The sequence below is a fragment of the Aplysia californica genome, unplaced genomic scaffold (assembly GCF_000002075.1).
Source record: "Aplysia californica isolate F4 #8 unplaced genomic scaffold, AplCal3.0 scaffold00553, whole genome shotgun sequence".
Lineage (NCBI taxonomy): Eukaryota > Metazoa > Mollusca > Gastropoda > Aplysiida > Aplysiidae > Aplysia > Aplysia californica.
The window spans coordinates 257,589-278,135 of NW_004797823.1; the positions used below are offsets into that span (position 1 = coordinate 257,589).

Consider the following 20,547-nt stretch of genomic DNA (forward strand, 5'->3'; position numbering starts at 1 on the left):
AAACGGGAAAAATTATGTTTTTGTACGAGTTTTACAGTACTTGCAATTCAATTAGACCATAATATAAGTGTCGAAGGTTAGAGGTATTACAAGAGAGTAACATACACATAAAAGAAAAAAGAGAGAGAAGAAAAACAGATGCTTGATAGGAAAGAAGGAGCAAACCACACCAGAGCACGCACGGAAAAAGAAATAAGATAGAGACAACTGAGGGATCGAAAAAAAAGAAGCAGGACCTATGTCGAAGCGGACACGCACAGAAGCGAGATGGCTACAGGAGTTTATAGCTGTAGGAGCAGACCACACAAGAGTACTCAGCAATCACCCGCATCTTCACACAAAACAGGCTGCATCACGGGACGCTTCTTGTTTGTTTTAGTAGAGTTTTTACGGCGCTCGCAACTGCCTAAGGTCATATGAGCGCCATGAGTTGGATGTCAACAGCGAAGTCCATACAGGAAATCAGGCCTACTCTGCTCACCTCTCGAACTTCAACAGCACAAAGTCTGCTTCGACTATCAAGGCACCTCGGAAATAGCGGGTCACAAGAGTGTGAAAAACATACAAAGAAGTAGAGGAAAAATGACGACAGAAAGGATTAGGAAAGAAAAGGCAGCAGTTCCCTGTTGCAGTTCAGACAGTTATGAGCGTGACATTGATGAATCAACCCATTTAGTTTTAGTAAGAGTTTTACTGCACTTGCAACACAATAAGGTCATATAAGTGCCGAAGAATAGATTATGTGTTACCGGTACAAGAGAGTAACATACACAAAAAAGAAGGAGGAGAGAAAAGGACGACAGATGTTTGATAGGAAAGACGGAGCAAAAACCACACCAGAGCACCCGCCAACCACCCACGAACCAGCCCATTTACAATTCTCCTGTGCATAAGAACATGTTAATGTCCCCCTTTGGGAATGGCCTAAAGACACTTCAGTCAGTAGCACCGCCCAGGGGGGTACGGGACGCTTCATATCCTCTGGCAGATACAGGGAGAGAATTTGATTTGCTAACGACAGAAGCAGTTCTTGACAAGTGCTCGCACTCTCTCACTCTCATTCACTCACTCTATCTATTTATCTCCCTCTCATACATACTTCCTGCTCTCAATCCTCTTTTACCTCCCTCCTCTCTGTCTGTCTGTCTGTCTGTCTCCCCCCCCCCCCACCCTCTCTCTCTCTCTCTCTCTCTCTCTCTCTCTCTCTCTGTGTGTGTGTGTGTGTGTGTGTGTGTCTCTCTCTCTCTCTCTCTCTCTCTGTCTCTCTCTCCCCCCTTTTCGTACATACTTCCTACCATCTTTCCTTTATTACCCCCTCTGTCTATCAGTCTCCCCCTCCCCGCCTCCTTCTCCCTATCTATCCCTCATTCATACGTCCTGCCCCCTTTTCTTTAATACATTCCCCCTCTGCGTCTGCCTGTCTGTCTCCTACCCCCCCTCTCTCTCTCCCTCCCTCCCTCCCTCCCTCTCTCTCTCTCTCTCTCTCTCTCTCTCTCTCTCTCTCTCTCTCTCTCTCTCTCTCTCTCTCTCTCTCTCTCTCTCTCTCTCTCTCTCTCTCTCATCATCATCAGAGCGGCATAACAAGATCACAAATCAACTTTTGCGAAAAAGCCCCCCCCCCCTTACTTTCTATGCGCCTAGCACTGTATGATGACTGGGACAATAAAACATGCGTTTACCAGGAAGAAACCCGAGGGGTTCGTGAGAGGAGTGTGCATGTGTGCATAAGAAAAAGGAGGAAGTAGACAGACAGACAGGACGACAGGAGGCAGGCAGGCAGGCAGGAACGCAAACAGAATGACTGATGGTGAAAGTAAAAACAAGCAGACAGACAGACAGACAGACAACAGACAGACAGACAAAGGACTGATAGACAGAGAAAGGAGCAAGTGAAGGCAAACATAGAGAAAACACATTAGAGATAGACAGGCACCCTTATGTGTGCAAGTGCGCACACGCGCACACACACACACACACACACACACACACACACACACACACACACACACACATGCAGGTGGGCAGGCAGACAGAGAGACAACAAATCGCAAACAGAAAATGGAGTGTGCAGGCAAGCGGCACACATCATATAAGGATTTGCAAATCGAATTCAAATATTTACTTCTGAGACGAACATAATTTGTTTTCTCACAAGGGAGCCACTTGGTTCTAGTTTCAGCTCAGCCTTACATGCGCGTGGGTTTTTTTGGGTGCTTTTTTGAGGGGAGGGGGGGGATTTTTTTGTTTTGTTTGTTCTAGTAGAGGTTTTACGGCGCTCGCAACTGCATAGGGTAATATGAGCGCCAGAAGATTAGAGGTGTTACAAGAGATTAACAGACATAAAAAAGAAGCAGGGGAGATAAGGACGATAGATGTCTGATAGGAAAGAAGAAGCAAACCAGACCAGACCACCCGCCAACCATCCACTTTGTTTTCTTTCAGTGTTTCTTTTCGGGGTGGGGGGGGGGGGTGAACCAGGAAAAACGTCCTTCAAAGACAAAGACAACGGTTATTTCTACTGGACCCCCCCCCCTCCTTTCCCTTTCCTTTCTATAAACTTCAGTTATGAAAGAACGCCAGCAAAATTCTTTCATTCACAACTGGCACATTATGATTGAACCAAAATCATGAGGATCCCAAATGTCTTCATAAACGTGATCGCCAGATAAATCCTTTCTGAGAGACAAGTCCATTGTGAATCACTAGCGAGTTAGCCTATAATACCAATTCAGCTCCATCTCCTCACCATATAAGAAATTTTAAACCACATAATAAGTAGGTAGTGGAGGCGGATTTCATTGTTAGTTCTCTCTGTCAGATCCCTAGCAAAGCATATGTGAGGTAGCGTGGTGCAGTCAGGCGCTCGTCAACATAATGAAAGTGGGGAAACTGGCATTTTTCCTCAGGTTTGGAAATTTGTATCAAATTTTTGTTTTTGGCTCAACACATTTCATGCTCATCAAAGAACACATTTATGTCTGGATTTTACTGGAAAAACGTTGATTAAAGGTATAAAAGATGTAAATTTGCAGTTTCCACGGACTCTCAAGCTAAGGAAATAACGCAACTTTGGCGGCCATTTTCTTGCTAATTTTACCTCTAAAATCAAGCGACCCCCACCTCTTTTAGTTACCAATATCTTGACTTATATCCTTGATAAATGGACATTTTTTTTTCCCATCCAAAGCAAGGCCAATGGACTGGCTTTAAGATGATATCAATAAATACATATATGCCAAAAAACTGACGAGCGCCTGATTCTACCGCGTCGTGACACATACACCTCAAAAATATATGACAGTGCAACAGAAAGTCACTGGACAAGATATCGATCAAACCACTGTCACAGCACATTTAAACAAAACAAATTATGTATGTTAGAGACAGATAACATGTGAAAATTGCCAGCATAATTATATAAAAAAATATGATGTGTGTAAGACACAAACATAACTTAAATAGAGTACCAACTCATCAGGGAAAACAACATTTTCACCATATGATGCAGGAAAGGAATAACAAAAAGGTGGACGGAGGGAAGATCTATCCTCTATGTGTGTCTTTATGTGTAAAAAAAAATGACATAGACATGAGACTTCTGACTGACTCTAGAAAAGGTCATAGATTTTTCTAAGCATTCATTCAGAGCAGAAAAACTACAGCAATCTTGAGAACACTTAATCCTTAAAGGTACATGAAAATACAGCCAGCCAAACTTAAATGGGCACAGAGCACAGCGCAAGTGGCTGTATATCTTTCCCAGGATCAATGTTTGGACGAAATCTTAGTTAAACTAGGACGGAAAAATTACTTCAACTTGGGTACTTTCACCTGGACTTAAACTTTACCTGATAGAATTTAGGCAAATAGAAACATAGAAACCTCTTTCAAGGTAACCAACCCCCCCCCTCCCCTCCCAAATTTTCAGAGATCATGGAGAAATGAGAACACCCTCATTGAAAGATTCGGAGGTGTTCTGCAGCACTTTCTCCCTTTTGGAACATAGCGACAGACCAAAGAAAAGAAAAGGACAAACAGTAATTTGTTCCAATTTCATTATAGCAATCTTTAATTTAAGAAAAGAAATGTCGTATTTAAAAAATAAAAGTGAGGGGGAAAACCATAAAGTTTAAATAGTAGGCCTATAGGTCAAAGAAATAAGGTAAAAATGTCTTGCTATACACAAATGTAATTTCAACAACAAAAAATCTAGTTACGAACCTGCTCCTCGGTAAGAGAGGACAAGTGATTTGCCACAGCCCAGGCATCTACCTTGGGGGAGAAATGGTTGATAATGGCTCTGAGGACACAGACAGAAAAGTTTCTTTACTTCATACAGTGGGCATGGCTCCAAGAGAATGTCACAAAATGTTGAAGAAATAAATATCATTTTATCCTCAAAAATAATTTAGTCAAATCAGATCTTGCCAGTAGAGTAATGTTTACATGACTGTAAAATGGCACCTTGCACACAAATGTTTCTCAAGAATCTGAGAAACTTTTTAATGCTATAAGTGTGATGAGATTTGGTGTAGTAAAGGCGGTTATAAACGTTGAGTTTCTACAGACAAGACAGATCTTAGGTAAACCATGACAATAGGCAGTGGGGCCTTGTGTACAGAAAACTTTACAAAGGCGGTGTGATGATGTCAAATCTGACTATACCAGTACCCATATCAGACTGGAAATAGTATACCCAAGCCCTTGCATCCATACAAATTTCTTTGTCACTGTCAGAGCTAAGACACCGGCTTTCAATACTTTGATCATATTTTCACAAATATATACCATTTACAGAGATATCTCACACACTGTCACTCACCTGATATTGACCAAATGATTGGTCAGCTTAGCAGCAGAATCTTTGTGCTCACTTTCAGTAGCAGTATACCTAAGAGCTGTAAAGAAAAAAAAAGCATGTCCTTTATATATGCAAAACATGATTCAAAGTTAAAAAATGTTATATTGTACGTGATCAGCATTTTCATCAGCTTTCTTTCAGTGGGCAGAGTTGCCTAGTAAGCTGGTTCGTAATGCTTTAACCTTTCAAGTGTTGCTGACAAACAGCCTAAGGTTTCAGGGAAAGCCATATTTTCCAATAGAAGGTCAGAAAAGCTCGAGAACAGGCAAACCAAGCAAATAAAAGCCATAAATCTCTACATTTTCAGAAAGTAGAATAGAAATAGGAAGTAGAGATCCTTTGCAAAGGAGTTGAAATGCTTGGTGATATAAAATAAATGGAATGAGCAAAACCAAAATAGCAACTCAAATCACAGCCCATCAAATCCTCCTCGATACCAAAGAACAAAACTTAAGGCCGATTAAATCAGCCATCAACACTAGGAGGGTTAAAGCAGAAACTTCGCAAATTTGATACCTTCTCTATTCAAAGTTGTTGTTTGTTTTTTTAATGGGTTGTAGTGACATGAAAAATCCCTTTCAATACGAGACGGGTTTATCTGAATAAATGACATTTCAGTGCTAAGTTCTTTGGTCCACAAGTGTAAGGAGCCTTGAAAACTCCAATAAGATACATAAGATTCTAAGTCAAATTCAAGATCTTCAGATAACTAGGAGGGTGCCTTGACCACTACATCATGCTGACACCCTCCATTCTTCCTTACGTGAACAAATCTCAGCTACGCAACCCTCTCAAAAGAGTTTGTCTTCTAGTTTCTCTCCCCGTTTACTATTCTTGGGGCATTTCAAATCACATTTTCATACGAGTCTCAAGAACAGAAATTTGGGAAAAGAAAATAGCAAATCACTTGCTGGCCTCCAAAACTGAGACAACTGATAAGCTTTCCATTTTTATTCAGAATACAAATTCGGGTTGTACATGCTATGAAATTGATGAATTTTTACAGCTCAAACAACAGTCACAACAAGGAATATTTAAAAAAAAACAAAAAAACATTTGAACAGTATTATGAATGCTAAACCACATCAATGAGCATCAAAGAAGTGTTAACACATTGAAAGACATACAGTTTAGCTACATAAGAGACCACTGACTCCGCCATTTATCATCATAATCTTCATCATCATCATCACTATCAGTAGTTGGAACAGTACCATCATTACAACCATTATCTTCAGTACTTTTATTTTGTAAAAACAAACCTTGACCTTTTAAAAACTTTCATGCCTTTGATGAGAAAAGAAAATTAACTACTCTACCAGCCGTTACAAAATTAACGAATCACTGTAAAAAAAACAAGGCATTCAAAGAATAGACATTGGCCTCGTCTTTAAAAATTTAAGACTAGTCTCCTGTCACATTTACAGAGCCTGATCTACTCCGGAGATGCTGAGACAGAATCAAAAAAAAAAAAAGAAGAAAAGTCCCCAACAATATTAAGAGCATTTTTACAAAAGAGAGTTAAATATATCAAAATCAATGACGATTTCATTAAGTTTTTCTAAAAAAAACTCTTACCCATGGAATAGACATTGTCAAAGGAGTGATGCATGCGGATAATTTCATAGTACAGTTCATCATAGCTGGTTGGATTCGGCAGGAAAGTGTCTCCATATGTGACAAACAGGTTGAAAATATTGACCACCTGAAATGAAACCAAAGCATTAAAAAACCATTAAAAACTTGTATCATGTTGATCAAATAAAAAATACAACAAATATTTACTTAAAAAAGGTGTTTGGTTTAGAAAAACAGCCAGGCTGAGCTTATAAGCAGGTTTTGCATACTGGGTGCCCAGTATATTTCATTTAAATTGCCCATAGCTGTGAATTATCCAGAAGCCGTTCAACAGTCTCTCTCAATACTATTTTGCATACTTACCATTTTATACAATTCTATTAATATATTCATAACCATAACATGAGAGGGGGGGGGAACTCTTGTGGTCTAGAGGTTATGGTGTGCGACTCTCATTCAATAAGTCCTGGGTTCAAAACTTAGCAACAACAGAAAATTTTCTTTTGTAAAATGTTCTCCTTTCACCTCCTTTCCTGCACTCTAACCATGTTCTGTTGTCTGCATTCATTTCTACTTTCTGCACCCTCCTTCCCCTCCCCTTTGCCCCCTCCTCTAGGCTCCCGACTCTTTCTGCAGTCTTTCTGCTGCTACTCCTTGGCTGTCTTTCAGCCATACCCCTGATCTTTGGGTAAGTAAGATCAAACACCTAGCCTTCTCAGATAAGGGTGAACAATCTCGGAGGTCCAATGAGCAAGTTGTGCACTTTAAAGATCCCTTGGTGGTCCAAAAATCGATAAGAGTAGGCTTGGCCACCACCCAGGCGAAATTCCAAATTCCTAAAAAACTGAAAATGTAAAATGAGTCCCACGCGCTCGTATGACTCTGTGCAGTTGTGAGCGACATAAAACACTTACAAAAACAAACAAACATAACATGAAAGGGGAGTTTTATGTGAATCTCACCTTTGAGGCTAAATGGAACACATTGTACTTCTTCACTAGCTGGTTTTCATGGGACAGGAGAAACTTCAACAGGTTGATCAAGGCTGAAAGAAACAATACCTAGCTGTTATTCAATGGAATATATCAATCGGTTACCACAAGAATGAAGATTATTACAAAAGTTCAATGTGCTTTCATAAATTGAAAACTACATAAGCTGAGATACCTAACTTCAGGCGAAGGGAAAAAAAACATACAACAAACCCTAAACATAAAACATTACCTAAAACTTATTGCGCTTTAAGAATAAAAATAACACATAAAAATGTACCAAGCAAACAGGCGAGCCATTTTTACATTACCTGTCCATAAATGTTTCCAAGGATACTGTATTCGAACTCGCAATTTTTTCTGATAACACAAGACTCGGTGAATGATTCCCAAAGACCTCCTGAAAGAAAAACAAAAGAAGATGCAAACAGCAATCCAAAAGGTGGCTGAAGTCACAAATTCAAAATCTTCGTGGAAAACAAAACAAGCAAATCACAACAACAAAAAAAAGGGTTCATGAATAAAACCAGGAGCACAGTTGTTATGCTGTTACCAATCCAGTATCATTTTACAACAAAATGAAAGGTCTCCTTTACATTTCCATTTAAAATTCTCCTCAGGCAGGCCTGCGCTGAGTGCATTATGCACACTTTTCAATGAATACAAAATCAAAAATACCCCTTTAGAGATTCAAATCTAGGCGACCTTTACTGCAGAACAGCATTTTTTTTTTTTTTTTTTTTTTTAGTAAAGTGTTTTACGGCGCTCGCAACTGCATAGGTCATATGAGCGCGCGGGACACTCCTAATATTTTCAGTTGGTAGGAAATTTTGAATTTTGCCCGGGTGGCGGCCGAAGCCTACTCTTATCGATTTTAGACCACCAAGGGATCTTTAACGTACGCAACTTGCACACAGGCCCTCCGAGATTTTTCACCCTTGTCCGAGAAGGCTAGGTGTAGATCTTTCCTACCAGAAGATCAGGGGTGTGGCAGAAAGACAGCAGTAAGGAGGAGCCAAGGAGTAGCAGTAGAAAGGCTGCAGAAAGAGTCAGGAGCCCAGAGGAGGGGGCAAAGGAGGTGAGGGGGTGGGGGCAGATAGTGGAAATGAAAGCAGACAACAGAACATTGCTAGAGAGCAGGAAAGGAGGTGAAAGGAAACAATTTTAGAGAAGAAAATGTTTTCGTTCGCTACCCGGATTCGAACCCGGGACCTTTGAATGAGAGGCCAACACCTTAACCTCTAGGCCACGAGAGCCCCCGAACAGCATTTATCAACTGAACCAAAGGTATGAGCATAATAAGCAAAATTGATTTCACTTACACATAGAGTTCCATTGGGAAAGTTTTCATCAAGTGACTCTGAACAAATTCAACCATCAAATCTGTGGGTTAAAAAAAAAAATGAAAATTGGTGAAAACCTGATACTTACAAATACATCTTTTCATAATGAAAACATGGGAACTTAGTATTAACACAGTCCAGGGACAGAGAATTATATCTTACACTTGCACGAGAGAAATATGAAAGATTTTATCTCAAGACAAATAGTCTGTTCTTCTGTATCTTCCCTTCTCCTCTGACAGACAAGAGGGGTTGCCTACTCTAGGTTCTCTAAAAACTCAGAGCAATTGATCTTCACCTATGTGGTCTATATTTCAGACTAAAATGTCCAGTCTCACATCTTTCTGGCTGAATAGATTGCTTTCAATGTACAGTACAAAATCCTCCAAGACAGTCACCCACTGCCGAGGAGAAAAGTGTTTGTCTCAGACAGGTGGACTTCTTGGACTGTATCACTATAGTGTAAAAAACTAAGGGAGGAAAGTGGGGAGTGGTTGCATGAACATTTGACTGGTGATTGTCTTGGAAAGGAGGCCGTGACAGCAGTTTGACTGTAGCTCTTCATAACTGGAATCATTATTCATTTTTACACCATGCTCTTTACAACAAAGTATGTTTCAATTTTCAACTTAGCACCTCAGAAACCAAGGTGGAATGAATGCTCTCATCTTTCAGCAGCTAAGGTGCCAAAGGTATGCAAAGGGCACACTGAATATCTGAACATACTACCTATTTTGAAAAAGGCTCGCTAAACTGTAACTGCTCTACAAGGGCATCAACCTGGATACTTTGGCAAGACAGGCAGGCATCACCCTTCTTCCCCCTATTCCAACCACACCCCCCCCCCCCTAAAAAAAAAAAAACCACTGCCCCTTTGAAACAAGTGGCAAACCCAGGAACTTCTACACAAAACTTGGGAATGAAACTAATGTATCTGAACAACACTACTTTTCAGTTGATGCTCCAATATCACTGCATCTACCAAAAACTCTTCTTTCTACAAAACATCTCCAGGCTATTTGCAAAACTCTACATAATATATAATACGCTAAATGTTAATTATAGTGTTGAAATAAAGTGCATCCTGAGGCTAGATATCACATGTCTCCAGACATCACACTTTGAACTTCGACTGATATCGTTAAGTCTTGGTTTAGTAAATACCTAAACAAAATCTTAGAACTAAAAAATACAGTATTACTAAATTCAATAAGAAAATAATTTTGGTACTATGCAAATACACACAAGGTATTTAATTACTTGCAAGAATCCATGAATTGATAGCATATTAGAACTCTCAACATCATTACAGACAGTAGGCTGCCTGCTCCACCATGGTAAAGGAAGACAACAATCTAATATCCTCCACTACAGACTTACCTAGCAGTGAACAAACCAGAGGACGAGACGGAGGATTGACTTCTGTCCTTGCCTTTCTGTGACGCATTGGCTGAAATGCAAGTGATAGGAGAAAAGGTAATAAATAAGAATTTTTTTTTTTATGAATAAAAATGATATTAAAAAAATTTGCATGCAAGCAAAAAAAAAGAAAAAAAAGAAAAACAATGGTTACAGATCACACATAAATGAAAGATGACCACTACATCATACCAGTGTATTTGTAAGAAAAACACAAAAACAAAGTTAACAATATTTAGATCATTCAAGTGGTGGGCTACTTCAACTCAGCCTGTCAAGGTAAAACCCGGCTGGATGGGACACTACATCTAATCAGAAAGACAAAGATACAAAAAAATATCTGCTGTTTGGGGGAATCACATTCACATTATTTATGGAAAAGATGAGATGCATAACCTTTTTACATCACAAATGCTATTAACTTATAAAGCTGAAAGTAAATATTTCCACAAAAGACAACACAGAGAAATACTGGGTTACATCCGACAAACATTAGAAACCATTCAAAATGGCAGAGCTCCAATCACAAAGCATTAGCAAAACCAAATAAACAGAAACTCAAAAGCAACTCATGTAGGCATCTCTGCTAAAAGTCATTCATTTAATGAAGTAAACATTTAACACCTTACCATCTTGTGAAGTGGGACGCGGAATGTCATGTTCGCATCATGCATGATGGAGTTAGCATACTGATCCTGAAAGGAAAAAAAATACAGCTGAAATTGTGTACGACAGCCAGCCACTCATTGTTGAGGAGAAAAGTCGTTGTCTTGGACAGGTGGATATCTTACACAGTGTCATTATGATGTAAAAAATTACTCAAGGGAGGAAAAGGGAAGTGGCCGTTAGTGCAGGTAACTGTCTTATACAGGTCGCCATAAGAACAGGTTTGAATGTATATATGTGTAAAAAGGTTGGGGCAGACAACTTTCAGATGAGACAGCAATAGAAAACAAACCTTGCAAAAACCTAGGACATCCACTTTCATTTGGGGTGCTTCAAAACTAACACACTATAGCATTTCAGATGCAAATATTTTTCCAGCCAAAGCTTGTAAGAAAAAAATAGTGGACACATTTCTTCCTCAACTCTAGGGGAGAAATAAAGGTAGTAGCCTTTTAAGGTTGAATTCAGAACCAATTTAGCTCAATGTGTAGTAATGTCTTTAACCACAAACCAAAGTTTTCTGGGGTAATTTTAGTTTTATTTGACAATGCATAAATACCTCATTCTCTTTACAGTAAAAAAAATCCAAACAGATGAGCTATGGTCACTTAAAGAACATAACATATCCACATGGGTTTTACCCCAACAACGATACCATGAAAATTTACAAATAGAGCCAAAAATCAAATATATCAATTCAAAATTCTACACATTACCAAACTATCTTCTGTCTAGTTCAGAGAGCAAGAAAAAAACTTAAAATGAGGGAGCTGGGCAGAGAGAGAGCAGGCTTATACTAAACCATACAGCCAAGATTAACAAAGCATTCACTACATCTGCAAATATCTTGTCAGAGATTTTTAATATAAAACAAATCGGCATGACAATGGCCATATTTTTTCAAGGAATGGATGAGTACTTTGCTGTTGCTTTTGATGATTTCCAAAGCTTGAGTGTCTTTGGAAACTACGATGCCACACATATGTCATTTTCTGAATGCTATCACTTGCATCCAACATACCTCAGCAATGCATGTCAGAATGATGAGACACAGCTTGGCATTGTTGAACCTTGTTGTCTCTGTAACAAAATATGGAAGAGTCCAATGTGAGACTATTGCATTGCTCCAAATCCAGCTCATCTTTGATCAAATTACTTACAAGTCTTCCATGCAAAAAGAATCCCATAGCCATAAGTCTGATTAACTGGATTGCGTGGTACAAATCGAGGAACTGCTCCGAGACAAAATGTACTAGTAAATAAGGACAGCATAACTTTGACCCATTGAATGTCCGAAAGTAAAGAAACAAATAACAATTACACAAGGAATAAACTTATCATCTCTGCATAGAAGAAAATATGAATGTGAAACAGAATCAGAATTGGAAAAATAATAGGAGCATAACACATGTAATTAAAATTGGATATCAAAATGTTAATGATTGCCAAGTAATGTGTATGGAAATCTTAGAAAAATAATTCTTATCAAAAAGCAACAATCTTCTTAAAATTCATCAGTCTACAATCAACAAGCAAAGCAGTAATCCAGATTCATTAATCAATACAGGAGTACACAATACCACATATATTTTTTTTAAATAACCAGGCCTTGGATATATATGAATTCCACACTGACCCTTGGTCTCCTGAGTGACAATGGAGCTGTACTGCAAGAACGTGACCAGGAGATTTGTGGGTTGAGTCATTGGGCTTGGAGTCGTGGGAGCTGGGCTGGTAGGACGTTCCTGGGTGGGGCTAGAGGGAGCACTTCCTAGAACAGACAAAGCGTAAAAAACTAATACAAAAAAAGCAACACTTTGTCAAATCCTTTTCTTATTTCCCAATAACAACATTAAATGTCAGAAATGCTTGATGGATAACAGATCATTGTAAATGGAAAAAGTAAACAGTCTTAAATCTCTCAAATGTCAACACACAAATTACATCTTCAATTTGTTTCTATTTTGCTTCATTGCGGACTGCTCTTTTTTCTCTCCTGTCCCTTCATCATCAGCTTTTTTCCCAAATTTACTTCAGTCTACATTAAAAGGCAAGAACCTCAAACCTCAAGCTGGCCAGGAGATATAAAGAGTATGCATCTCAAACTTTATGATACTGTCTTGTAACAGGGTGGCTCTCTCTTGTGCCAGTCTGTTACTGTCTTGGATAAAAAGTTACTCGTGCTCTAAACTTACACAATGACCATGATAAATACTTAAACATGATTTTTTTTTAAAGTTACTACGCCGTTGCATTTGTTATGTCGCCGTGAAACCATCAACTCATGAGCTTTCATCATTAGCTCCAAACTTACTTAAAGGGCACTACTAACCTTGTGTGAACGATGCTGGCGATGTGGAAATGACAGGGGAAGATGGAGGTGTCGTCGCTGATGGCGGGGTGTGAGACTGTGGAAAGGGAAAGTAGAATATAAATGCCAAATGTCAATAATGTGAAAACACATTATGCCCCTTCCATACAATTTAGATCATCCACAAGCTGAGCTGATACTGCAGTGCCTATCACAGCCATCCTGCACAGTGTGTGGAATACATTATGAACACAACACTACAGAAAGACGGGATAGGCCTACTCACTGAGATACTTTCGCAGAAAGAAAATAGAATCAATGTCCTTTGAAAGCAAGACAGAGAGCCCAAAATATTAATACATCACAGAAGTCAGTGTGAAAGTGGTCAAAAGTACAGTTAGAGTCGTCCAAGATAGCCATCCAATGTTGAGGTGAAAAACGGTAATCTTAGACATGTGGATGTCATGTACAGTGTCATTATAATATAATACAGAAAAAAACAAAGGGGAGGGGTTGGGGGGAGGGGGGGGTTGGGAAGAGCTTGTCTGCATAGGTGATTATCTTGGAAAAGCAGCCGTTAGAACATGTTCAACAGTACAAGACTAATCTTTCATAACATATAACACTTCAGTCTAAAAGCAAGCAGAAAGAACTCATTTCCAAATCACATGCTAAAAAGATGTAGCGATTAAAAAAATATTTGTATCTCTTCATTCTTTTAGAACATCCATTAACACCCCGGTGTATTTCACAAACTTATAGATCTTCAAACTGGTAAATGAAAGACAAAGGACAAAAATGTCAGCATACTGAACAAAAATTAAGGAAATGACACCAAAACATGGGTCTTGGTGTTGAGAGCCTGGCCTGGATCCTGGGCATCAGCCACAAGTAGACATTATTTGGTACAGTACACCAAAACAGAAAAGAAAAAGGCTCTAAGGGAGGGGTGTTTATAAACAGAACCGAATACACACACATAATATATGTCAAGATATGAAATCAGGCGCTCGTCCATGTTTGGGAATATGTGGGTTATTGGTATAATCTTAAAGCCTGTTCATTTGTCTTTCTTTTCATAAAAATGAGCGCCTGATTTGACCACAATGTCACACATATGATAAAAGAAAGAACTGTATTTTTCCCCCCAGTGGATATGGGTATGAGAGAAAACAGTAAAGTTAGTACAGTCAAACCTGTGTAAGACGGCCACCCATCGTCAAGGAGAAAAGTGGCCGTATAAGACAGGTGGCCGTCTTAGGCAGGACTGATCAAGATGAAGAAAACAAACCATTCCCATCTGAAGTCCCAATCGAAAGTAGTCGCATTGTTATTGTTGTTGGTTTGTATTTTGTTTGTTATTTTTATTTTGTTGCTGATTTTGCGCAAGGGTGACAATAAAACGAAATGTATCAGACGATAAAGACCGAGTGCCATGTTAAAACAAACACATGGGTCGCCACCCCTCGGAGAACGAGCGACGCTTCTGTCGCAAGATCATGTTGACGTCCATTGTTACTTTGTTACAGACTGGGTAAACAGTGACCACTCATCTCACTTACGATTTGTGTACGAGTTCTGGGCGGGGCTTAAGGGTTATGAGGGATCACATGCTTACCTCACCAGCAGCTGAAAATTGGTAGCTATTGGTCAGCAGTGGAAGGGGCCTACGCAACATTATCGGTTGGAGGGACTACCTAACAACGACAGGTGATTGGATTATGACGGTGGGCCACAACGTCAGGGGCCAATGCACAATTTATGACAAAACGTAATGAAGTTACTAAGGTGGCCGTCTAAGACAGGTGTTATTACTTAGGGTGATAGGGGTTGTGTGTTAAAATATGGTGGCCGCGGCCGCGTTGGACAGGTGCCTGTTTTACACAGTAAAATTATATAGAAAAAAAGCAAGGGGGGGAATGGAAAGAGGCCATTTTTACAGGTGGCCGTCTTATAGAGGTGGCCGTCAGGGCAGGTTCGACTGTATATAAATGACAAATGATACAATGAGATACTCACATGAGTAAGAGCTGTGATGAAATTCCTATTCAAATGGATTGCTTCATATAATGCCAGTAAAAGGGAATCATTGGCTCTGAAATAAAAATTAACGAAAGAATTAACTTCAATTTCATATCCATTAGAGTGGTATAATTTAGATCAATCTATCTGGCCACAGCAATAAATTTGAGTTTGATGAATACTGAAAAGGACAAGAGACACCTACTTAACTTCTAAATTCAAAATGCATTTGTCCCTAGCACATAGTAAATACTCTTGACCTGGTAAAAAGGCAAAATTCAGTGCATGACAACTCAGGGAATAAGCCTTCCATTTGTAAGCATAAAAACACAGTGAAGTCATGCAAGCTTAGACAAACATCTTATATTTCAACAAATAGCTAGATTCGCACAGGCTTGTCAAAATCCACACAGCAAAAAAGGACCTAAGGAGCGATTTCAGAATAAAATTTCTTTAAAAAGAGTAGACCAGTTTCTTCTTGATACACAGTTAAAGAACACCTTCGATTCGAAAAGTAGTCCTAAGAGATAAGTGTACTAGGGTCATAAAAAGATATCAGTGAAGACATGGCTTTGGATTCCCCTCAGCTCACATATAGGACTTAAAGTTGAACCTTTACCTCATCATCTCCATTTTCTTTTCCTCAGCAACAAACATGCTACCAACCTGAAATACATTAACAAAACATTCTTTTAAAAGTCCAATTTAATTCTTTTTTTAAAGTCTATTAACACAAGCTGAAAAATTCAAGAAATGATTGATATCAAAGAAAAACAATCACAAATCAATAAACAATTCACCCATTTATGTCAAACTCAAAACAAATCTTGAAAAAGGAACAGACACTCTCAAATCATTTGATAAGGAGAGTTCACACTTCATCGACATGATGATAGCTACTTCTTAGCAGGAATAAGATAGGACGAAAGGAATACTGAAAACAATTATAAGAAAGACATTAAACCACAGCATCCACTATTCATCTGCATATCATTTAACAAAATTATAACATTACAGGGAACAAGAAAGCAGGCTCACCATGCTGGCTAAAGCAGAAAACCAGCCTTGTGTGGGCTCTTCACTCTGGTCCTCATAATCTCTGAAAGACACGAAACACAGCAAATGAAGGAACTGTGAAAAGTCAAAACTACACATCCAAATCAGGTGTATAAAGTAGATAACAAAATCTGAAAGCCAAAAGCATGTCCTGATTTGTTAAAGGCGAATCAAAATTTTTTTAAGCAGCAAAGGAGTATGAAAAAGGATACAAAAACAGCTTATCAAAGTACTCAGATAATCTACAACCTTTATAACATTTACTCTTTGGTACTTTTTATATAGAATTTCCAGGTAACACCTCTTTCAATGCAAAGAAAAAGGAAAAGATTTAATGACTTTTTCATGCACGATTAGTTATTCACAATGAAATAAGGACATATACATTGTTGCACAATTATTACTAATTTTTTTTATGAAAACAGTAACTATGTGAAGGAAACATCAGACTAGTGAGACTTCTCTTCATCCACAATTTTCAGTCTCCAGTCTTCTTACAGAATCAACATAGATCAGTGCTTTTTTTTTATGATTGTAAGAGGAGAAAAAGAACAGAAAGACAAAACTGTATCCAAGCGTCCACAAGGACATAATTAAGGAAAGGGAAACATAAATACAAAACCTGAGTAATCAAAATTCCATTTCTGAACATTTGAGATGTACCTATTGAGGCTACATTTACCACTGTTTGAGAATGCCTGATGTAGACAAACTAAATTCACATTGACATACCTGTTAAATTCAGACAGCAGATGAGACACAATTTGAGCATAACCCTGAAAAGAGAATGAATAAAGACATAATTTAAAATCTGGCAGTTTCTAACTCAATATGCCAATACACGGAATGCATGAACTACAAGTTTGAGAAACAAAGAGATGGTGAAATATATAGAAAAAATATTGTATCCAAGATTTTAAACCAAAGTAAAAGAGAATATGAACTTGATGTTTGAGAAACAAAGAAATGGGAGAAAATATACAACAAAAAACTGTAGTGAAGATTTCGAACCAAAGTAAAAGGGTATATTATATTTCTTAAATAGTAATTACACAAGCAGTTCAATGACCCCAAGGCTGACCTGCACTATATCAGTTGAAAAAAGCAACCAGCAAAGGACACTCATATTTATGACAAATACTAATATGAATTTGTCTTAGTAGTAGTTATCCATCAAGATACTCTCACTATTTTATTTTTCCAGCATGAACAATCAGTATCCCTTACTGATTTTTTGTAAATGATGACAATCTGATCTCCACACAGTTGCTAAAGGGCTCCATTTTGATGAGTGAAACTATATCGTCACAGAAAATCAAAACATGTTGCTTTGTGCACAGGCCGGAAGCTTATATATCTAACAAAAGCAGGACCACATCCAGCTAAAAGGCTGACATATGGTCATCACACACAAAGCTGTAAGACATGTCAATAGAATAAACTAGTACAAATGAAAAAAAAAAAGTCCTATATTTTCTAGATTCTCAAATAGTAATTTTCTTGTTTCAAAAAGATTTTTATGATTCTGAACAAAACAAAACAGTTTAATCATTATTTATCACAATCACAACATTCCCTACACTATCTGAACTTAATTACAATTTGAACTTTTCGCAGCCTTTTCTTCTCAATATGCTATCAACACCTGAAAAAGGTTCATATCATAAAGCAAGTTCACAAATTACTTACTGTGAGAGCCAGCTCATCATCCAAGATTGATAGCTTGACTACATAGGGGTTTGCAGACTGAAAATATCCCATAAACATAGCCCTTTAGATAACAAAAACAACAGTCAAAAAGAGTATACTAGTAACATAAAAACTAATCAGAACAAGTTGACTGGCAAAGGTATGGAGATAAAAGCCGACTGTGAAATACATAATTTTGAGAATAGGGATATCCGACTGCTCACAAACACCATTAACTTGAAAGAAATGGAAAATGAATCAAAATAAATCAACAAGAAAGACCCATTATGACTCTTTTAATTTAAACAGAAGAAAGAGCACATGATACTGCTACCAAGTGAGCTTCATGGATTGACAGGTGTAAAACTCAATAAAATAGGGTCAAACCATATGTGTACTTATAAAAAAGAGCCAGTCTTTTATGGGATAAAGATTAAGATTAAGTGTAACAATAGCCACAAACCAATGAAATGGTAAACAAGACTTATTAGTAACTAATAAACATACACAGAGGACAAAAAAGACAAAGTAGTGACAAGCATTATTATGAATGGACATCAATTCCACATTTGAATGTTAGAGTAACACCTACTTCATATTTCCTGTATTGCACCAACAGCGTTAATAGCAAAACAGCATCTTGTCCCAATATGGGTCTCAGATTCCAGTTACCCAGGATCTGAAAAGCCATTCAGAAGAAAGAACCTAGTACACAGTACACTGCAAGATTTAGTGCATTATATCTATTGGAAAAGATCTACAGAATGTACGTTTTTCTTAGATTCTTTGTAAACTAAACTTACCCCAAAAAAATCAAGTGAGTTTAGGCATCATGTTTTCCTTTTTTCCTCAGCCAGCAAATCAAACCATTTCAGGCAAAAAGAAAAAAAAATTTGCATATCTTTTGAAATAGTCATTCAGCACAAATTAATCCTCTACCTTTCAAAAAGTACGACATAATGTTAAAGCAGTCTCTAATGTCAATAAAACATTAGAAAAGTATTCTTCAGACAGTTCATATATTCTGTTTAATAAAAACATTTCTGTCTACAATGAAGCAGAACAAAAAAGGGAAAGGTTTGAAGGTACAAACAAAATCATGAAGCACAAAAATATATTGTAGAAAGTATGGGAAAACCAAATTACCAGAACCAAAGACTCAAAGAGGCTGTTGATGAGGAGATATTCCAGCATTGTATTCTGACTGATGTTGTCTGTTGCCTGAAACAGAAAAGCGGAGTAAAACACACTCCAATTATTAAGTCCATTTGGAATGCAGCGCATCTTGCCAGAAACTGCATTATCAACTCTGACTACAACAGAAAGAGATGTAGCTGTGAAAAAACTTTGCCCTGAAGATTTCAGTAACATTTCGCTTTAAGCCTGCTTTCAAAAGAATACTTGTCATCTTGATCACAAGTTACTTTGATAAAATCAAGTTAATAAAAAAAGTGAGCACAAGTTGAAGAAAAATATGGGAAAAGACTATTTGATATCTTTCCTTTGACTTGGCTTTGTTTTCAATATTCTTTACCACCCTTATAAATTGGGTTTTTTTAAATCTTGCTAATTTTATGTCAACCAAGTGAACAAAATTACGAGTTAAGAGACAAACAAATGTGGTAACAGAGCCATGTGGTAAGTAATCCCTTACTTAAAATGTCTTCAAAGAATAAGTCATCACTGCTAAATATGATAATAACAAAGAGGGGAAATGATATTAAAATTGCAATTATTTCAAGACTGCAATTAACAGGAATAAACCGAATTCAACTTCCAATAATTATCTTTTAAATATTAGAAAGTACAATACCCAAGAAAAAATAAAATCAGCCCATAAAAGAGCTATACATAAAATGTAAAAAGTCCTGTAAAAAGTGAAAAAGCAGTGTGGTACTCACTGTGACCAGAACCAACATAAACTTCAGAGATAGTTGCTTCAGGGTGGTTGGGAAATCTCCAGTCAAAAAGTTATTGATGCACTCAATCAAGGACTGCACATTATGAAAAACAAAAACAAAGCCAGTGAACTTGTTATTTATAAATTAAAAACAGCAATATTTGTACCATACAATATTCTGACCATTTTTTTCTGTTTGATAGAACTTAGCTGTACCAGCAAAACTCATACAAACTTTTACACAATCTTTAAAGTCATCATCAGCTTAAGGACAAGGAAGTTCAAAAAGGAGAATGGCAATACTATTTTCACAACACTGCTAGGACATTTTAATCATTCTACTACCAATTCATAACTAAGATATTTCTGTTTCAAATGCCTCTATTCCTGTTTTGCACCAATATGCAAACAGGAGCTTCACCAATGGCTGAGGACTGCAAAACTAATGGACAACAAAAATATTTTAAAATTTTAAAATACCAGAAGCAGCCAAGATCTTCAGAAACATTTGAACTCAGCTGTGGATCTATCTAGTTTGCTTAAGTCTCACCCCTCACCCCCCCACCTTTTAAGAAAAGAACCGATGAATGAATCTAATTGCTAAAACCTTTTCCCACCAAAAGCTGGATACCTTTATGAATTGTTGACTTGAATAATATCCTTACAGTGTTGAAAGAGGCATTGCATCTACAGAAAGTTCTGAATTCTAA

The 20,547-nt window shown here is 37.8% G+C and overlaps 1 protein-coding gene across 1 annotated transcript in view; it reads right to left on the bottom strand.

The window, feature by feature from the left end:
- The window catches only part of LOC101854195 (armadillo-like helical domain-containing protein 3), a 33,869-nt gene that overhangs the window by 4,815 nt on the left and 8,507 nt on the right, over positions 1 to 20,547 (bottom strand). Inside the window, exons 7-25 of the mRNA XM_005106722.3 lie at positions 19,839 to 19,931; positions 19,084 to 19,158; positions 18,530 to 18,616; positions 17,938 to 17,994; positions 16,981 to 17,024; positions 16,231 to 16,291; positions 15,812 to 15,858; positions 15,190 to 15,265; positions 13,192 to 13,267; positions 12,496 to 12,630; positions 11,881 to 11,939; positions 10,823 to 10,888; positions 10,155 to 10,224; positions 8,754 to 8,814; positions 7,743 to 7,831; positions 7,402 to 7,484; positions 6,440 to 6,566; positions 4,823 to 4,898; positions 4,222 to 4,300 (exon numbers count right to left, since the gene is read on the bottom strand). Of these exons, the coding sequence (XP_005106779.1) occupies positions 4,222 to 4,300; positions 4,823 to 4,898; positions 6,440 to 6,566; positions 7,402 to 7,484; positions 7,743 to 7,831; positions 8,754 to 8,814; positions 10,155 to 10,224; positions 10,823 to 10,888; positions 11,881 to 11,939; positions 12,496 to 12,630; positions 13,192 to 13,267; positions 15,190 to 15,265; positions 15,812 to 15,858; positions 16,231 to 16,291; positions 16,981 to 17,024; positions 17,938 to 17,994; positions 18,530 to 18,616; positions 19,084 to 19,158; positions 19,839 to 19,931 (1,461 nt within the window). The remainder of the gene's footprint in view (positions 1 to 4,221; positions 4,301 to 4,822; positions 4,899 to 6,439; positions 6,567 to 7,401; positions 7,485 to 7,742; positions 7,832 to 8,753; positions 8,815 to 10,154; positions 10,225 to 10,822; positions 10,889 to 11,880; positions 11,940 to 12,495; positions 12,631 to 13,191; positions 13,268 to 15,189; positions 15,266 to 15,811; positions 15,859 to 16,230; positions 16,292 to 16,980; positions 17,025 to 17,937; positions 17,995 to 18,529; positions 18,617 to 19,083; positions 19,159 to 19,838; positions 19,932 to 20,547) is intronic.